The sequence below is a fragment of the Vigna unguiculata genome, chromosome 4 (genome assembly GCF_004118075.2).
Source record: "Vigna unguiculata cultivar IT97K-499-35 chromosome 4, ASM411807v1, whole genome shotgun sequence".
Classification (NCBI taxonomy): Eukaryota; Viridiplantae; Streptophyta; class Magnoliopsida; order Fabales; family Fabaceae; genus Vigna; species Vigna unguiculata.
In genome coordinates this window covers 6,210,232-6,215,805 of record NC_040282.1, presented here as the reverse complement: position 1 = coordinate 6,215,805, position 5,574 = coordinate 6,210,232, and the positions used below count along the sequence as shown (strand labels likewise).

Sequence of the window (5,574 nt, the reverse complement as noted above, 5' to 3'; positions counted from 1 at the left end):
TCAAAATAAAAAAAATTAACTAATATATAAGTAAAAGCTCAAATATGTCATTTCAAAATTTTGAATTAGATGCGATGTTATGATATTTTACATAATTTACTCATAATTATTATTAATAAATTTTTAAAATTTAACTTTTCTTTTACTCTTTGGTGATATTACATCATCTCCAATAAGAATTGGGTTTTTATTAATTAACATGATAATTAAAAGAACACAGTTTTCTAAGAATTTATATATTTTTTTAACAAGCCTTATCTGTCTCATGCACTCTGATTTTGACACCTCAAATTCCACTCTTTTTTCTCCTCTCTCTTACGTAATGTGAATGAAAGAAAAAGTTTGTGTGAGTTCTTTATTCTTGGGGCAAAATTTTCAACACTTGCCTTCTTCATATATACACACCACAATTTCTCTCTCTCACACTCTCCAGCCTCCACAGTTGCATCCTCTGCAGGAGAAAGGAAAACTAAGATAAAAAAAATATTCCTCTGCTCAGTTTAAAGAAAGAAAAACATCTCTTCTTGGGTCTCACAAAAATTTCTCTCTTCTTTCTGCATCACTTTGGAATTGCTTGGTTTCTACTTCTTTTTTGTTCTTTCTGTTGTTATGCTTTTGCAGCATATATACTCTCTTCTCTGCCGTGTCAAACCCCAACATCACCCAGTTTCTGCAATTTTCTGCTTTCTATCTCTCTTTGCTCCATTCAAGGTCTTGGACATTCTCTTCCCTTCGCACATGCACATGATGCACATGTAATGTGTGTAACACACAAAAAAGTATGAAATTTGCATGACCAAGTCTTCTCCCAGCTTGATGCAAGTTATGGTCAATGCATTGGTGTTATCAATTTACCATCTTTTTTAGAAATTCCTCCTTCTGAAGCACCTTGGCACATTCCAAATTCTTTCTACCCCACAACGAAAGGTCTTTAATTTATTCTTTCTGGGTGGAGGATGGTGCTTAATCAGGCCCTGTGAACTCTGAAAAGTTGAAGGGTACCAGAAAAATGTCTAAAAAGGTCTTCACATCACTGAAGGATGAAAACCCAGAGTTGCAGAAGCAAATTGGGTGCATCAGTGGTTTTTTTCAGCTCTTTGACCGTCACAGGTTCCTCACAGAGCAACAAGGTAATGTAATCTGCAACATTTCTGTTATTGTTACATATGCATTTTGATGATGCTTTTGATAGTATTCATGTTAACTTGATACATTTTTTATTATGTGATGTTACATTTAAAAAAGGACTAAATGGCAATTTTTGGTTGACATTAATAAAAGGGACTAATTGTCAAAGTTTGATTGGCATGTATATTGAGTAAAATCGCTTTCTTTCAACATAAATTGGACTGGCCCTATCAACTTGCTATTTGTCAGTGATTTAATGTCACAGTTTTTTCCCAGGAGTTATTTTTTGTTCTGCTTTATTTTAAATTTTGATGGGATGAGAACTTGGTAAAAGTTACAAGACAAAAAAAAGTTTATATTTTCTTTGAGGTGGCTCCGAATTAAATCATGGATGCATTCTCCAAATTAAATCATTGTTTCAAGAGAATGTAGAAACCATTTCCATTGTATATGAAACCCTTCTTCAGATGTTTAAATATTAAATGCTTTTAGAATGTCAGTTTTCATTCTTTAGCAGCGCCTCAGATGCAGATATGTTTTTCTTTCTACAAAATTTGTGCCGTACTATTCCCAGTAGTTATTTCATTTTCCTCATTTAATATAAGATGAGAGTTTGGTTGAAATAATTATGGAGAAATAAATTTCCTTTCAATGTGTCCGAAGAAGCTGGTAAAGCAAATAGTTTTACCAAATACAAACAAATGCAGACTTTATAATTTCCAGGTAGCACATGGTTCTGCAAAAAATGTTTTATCACTGTTACCATGCAAAACATTTGCAGCTATAAAAATGCATTACTGTAAATAAGCACATGATTGCCCCCATATACTTACCTCAAATCCATCTTAAAAGATGCTTGATTGTTTTTGGTACTGAGCAAGCATGATGGTTCATACACATTTAAATAAGGTGTATTAAGCTTATAATTATCATTACATAGTATTTAACTGGGATGATGATGTTAGTTTCTTTAAAGACTTAACTTTTGAACCTGCCAATATATATCTATCAGAAAGAATTATTCAGAAAGAATTTAAGAATGAAGACTTTGTTTGGATTAAAGTTTTCACAAGATATTCAAATTACTTCCCACTGAAATTCCATTCCTTTCTCAGGTGGAACAAGGAACCAAGTGAAAGAGGTGAATAACACAACTCAAAAGGCAACGGTAAGAAAAGTGGCTAAAAGTTTAAATCATCACAGAAACTTGGAAGAAACAGTTAAGAATGGAAGTTTTCTTTGCAGGGAAAGAATGTGAAGGTTGCAGGAGAGAATCAGCAATTCTCCACAGAGTCATCAAGAACTTCAATGTCTTCGTCTTCACGTTCATCTAGCATGTCATCGCTCGAGTTCAACAGGGCAATTCAGATAGAACCACCATCAATAATAAGTCCAATGAAGATTCCAGAGAACTCAAATCCAGAAGTAGCAGTGAAGCAACATGGCAACCAAGGCCCTCAATCCCTTGATTTCTATGACATTGTGAAAGAGTCAATGCATAGAGATGTTCAAGGATTGTCAATAAAAGTTGTGGCTAAAGAGGAAAAGAAAGGTAGAATCTTGAAACATGTTGATTCTCCCAGGCCTTTGGAGCCGCCAAAACATGTAAACATGGTTGCTTGGGATTCACCGAGACTCTCGTATGATGGGAGGGACACACAAGATTCATTAAAATCTGCTACAAAGGCTAAGGAACTCCCCAGGCTTTCCTTGGACAGCAGAGAAGGATCCATTAAAAGCTTCAATGAAGGAACAAAATGTCTTGGCCTTCTGAAGGGTCTACAGAAAGGGTATGGTAGCTCTGGCACAATGATTAAGCAGCTGCAGGAACCAGAAACTTCTAGAAGATCATCCAGTGTTGTAGCAAGGTTGATGGGACTTGAAACCTTCCCAGACTGCACAGAAACTTGTACCAGTAAAAATGAGTCAAATGCAGAACCTAGCACAAATGATGAGTACAAACAACACCAGATTGCAGCATCAATGAAAGGGTCTAGTTTTCTTCAGTTTAGGAGGGATGCTTCAATCCTGAATGTGACACCGTATTCAAGGTTTTCCCTAGAACCTGAAGTGAATCTTCAGCAAATACAGACTTCAAAGAGAAGTGAATCTGCAGCAAAAGCATCAAACCAATCACTCTCTGTATACGGGGAGATTGAAAAGAGGATTGCAGATATAGAGTTCAAAAACTCTGGAAAGGATCTCAGAGCGCTTAAACAGATTCTTGATGCTATGCAGAGATATAAAGAATCATTTGATATTACAAGGGACCAGGCTTCAAATTCTCTATCTGACAATAGGAGTAATAGCAGTCTGAGTGAAAGCTCTGTGGTTAAAAGCCCAAGAATTCGGCAGAAGGGGCCGGCATCCACCACTTCTGAGATGAGAAATTCAACACAGGGTTGTAAGTCACCAATTTTCACCATGAAACCAGCAAAATCTGCAAGACAAACCAGCAAGTTTGGTTCTGCTAATCCTGCAAATGGAGTAGTGGGTGACAAGCTTCACAGGAAAACAGCAAAGGATAAGAGCAACAACAAGATGAGAACATCAAAATTGTTGCAATCGCCAAAAGTTCCTCAAGTAATCAATGGGGAAAATGGCACCAACTCCAGCAAGAGTCCAAGACTACAAAAGAAGTTTGGTTTGGAGAGGCGCTCACCGACAACTAGCCCTTCATCAGAATCATGCAGTAACAGAAAACAGCAGAATAGACAAAAATTCAGCGAGACCAAAAACCAAAGGGGGGATTTTAAGCATGAAGTTGGCGTAGAAGTCATTCACATTGATCAAAATGTAAGTATATTTTCTTTCCGTCTTTGAATTCTTGCAGCTAGATCACCTGGTTTAATGTTTTTCTTTTCATTGATCAGAATGCAGCAGAAGATTTGAACAAGGAAAGCTTTCAAGCTGAGAAAATAGTTACAGCGGAGCAACCAAGTCCTGTGTCTGTTCTTGATGCTGCTTTCTACAGTGAAGAACCACCTTCACCAGTCAAAAAGAAATCAGACATCACAAGAGATTTAGGTACGTTACAAACTTCATTTCTAAGCAACATTGAATTGAATGTTGAATCAGTCCACAATCATCCATAAAAGGGAAAAAATACATTTCTAAACAGGTTTTGTTACATATTATATTATTGACTTTCTTCAAATTTATTGCTACAGATGATGCTCTTTCTGATAGCAGTGAGGAGAACTCAGAAGATCTTCCACTTTTATCCTACAATGCAAAAGCCAACTTCAGCAGCAGTGATACTGACTTGAGAACTCAAAATTTGGTTCAAATTCTCCATCAAATTGACTCCAATGATGAGAGATTTACCAGTTTCAGAGACTATAATGATCCTGACCATAAATATATATCAGAAATACTGTTAGCATCAGGGCTTCTCAGCAGTCCAAGCTCTTGCTACGATTTTCATTCATCAAGTCACCCAATAAACCCAAAGTTGTTCCTTGCACTAGAGCAAATCAAGACAAACAAGAACTGTTTCAACATTGAATACAATGCCAAGAAAATTTCTGGGCCAAGTAGTCCTGAGAAAATGCAAAGAAAGCTAGTATTTGATGTTGTTAGTGACATTCTAGCTCAGAAACTGATATTGGAAAGTTCTACTCCGTGGTGCGGATCATATCAGCCAACAAGTAGAAAAATAAAAGGGAACCTTCTGTTGGATGAGCTTTGCACAGAAATTGATAAGTTGCAACATAAAAATAGGAATGTGAAACTTATTAACGAGGATGAGAACATGACAAGCCTCCTGTGGGAAGAGTTGATGCAGTGTCCCACAATTTACACAAACAGTTACATGGAAATTCCAAATGTTGTGTTGGATATTGAACGGTTGATCTTCAAAGATTTGATAACTGAAGTTGTGAGAAGTGAACTAGCTAACCAATCTGGTAAGCACTGCAGAAAACTGGTGTTTTGCAAGTAGGAGTTCTGGGTAATGAGTCTGAGAAATAATTTTCAGCCTTCATGTGTAAACTTTCTTTTCTACCTATACTTATACTTTTGAGGAGGGGAAAATAAGCTAATTAATACAAGTTTTAGATTTTGTTTCCTGTCTAAACTCATCAAGCATTAATGTCTACAATCATCTTTTTTGCATGGATTTATAGTGTATTGAAACAACAAAACAATACATGTAGAAATGCAGATAAATGTATATATAATATATATCAATGACATGATCTTCTTTGGTTCAATTACGGTTGTCTTAAATTCATCACAGAAACATCACTTCTATGTATCTCTGCACTCATTTTCTTATTAGTTGTAGGCCATTTTAAAATAATTTCCCTAAAGTAAATACTAAATAATACTCTGCCATCTCTACAGTAACAGTATAATAACCATGAGTTTGAGATCATAAACAAAATGAAAAAGAATTTCAGCACATAACTAGGCTATACATTTATATATTTATACTGATATATA

At 35.7% G+C, this 5,574-nt stretch overlaps 1 protein-coding gene across 1 annotated transcript; it reads left to right on the top strand.

Annotated features, from left to right (window-relative positions):
• Window positions 1-388: 388 nt before the first annotated feature.
• On the top strand, window positions 389-5,248 carry LOC114182658 (protein LONGIFOLIA 1-like). The gene is made up of 5 exons (XM_028069566.1): window positions 389-1,130; window positions 2,244-2,296; window positions 2,374-3,924; window positions 4,002-4,155; window positions 4,299-5,248. Exons 1-5 carry the CDS (start codon window positions 1,010-1,012, stop codon window positions 5,069-5,071), a joined length of 2,652 nt encoding a protein of 883 aa, XP_027925367.1. The 5' UTR covers window positions 389-1,009; the 3' UTR covers window positions 5,072-5,248.
• Window positions 5,249-5,574: the final 326 nt, after the last annotated feature.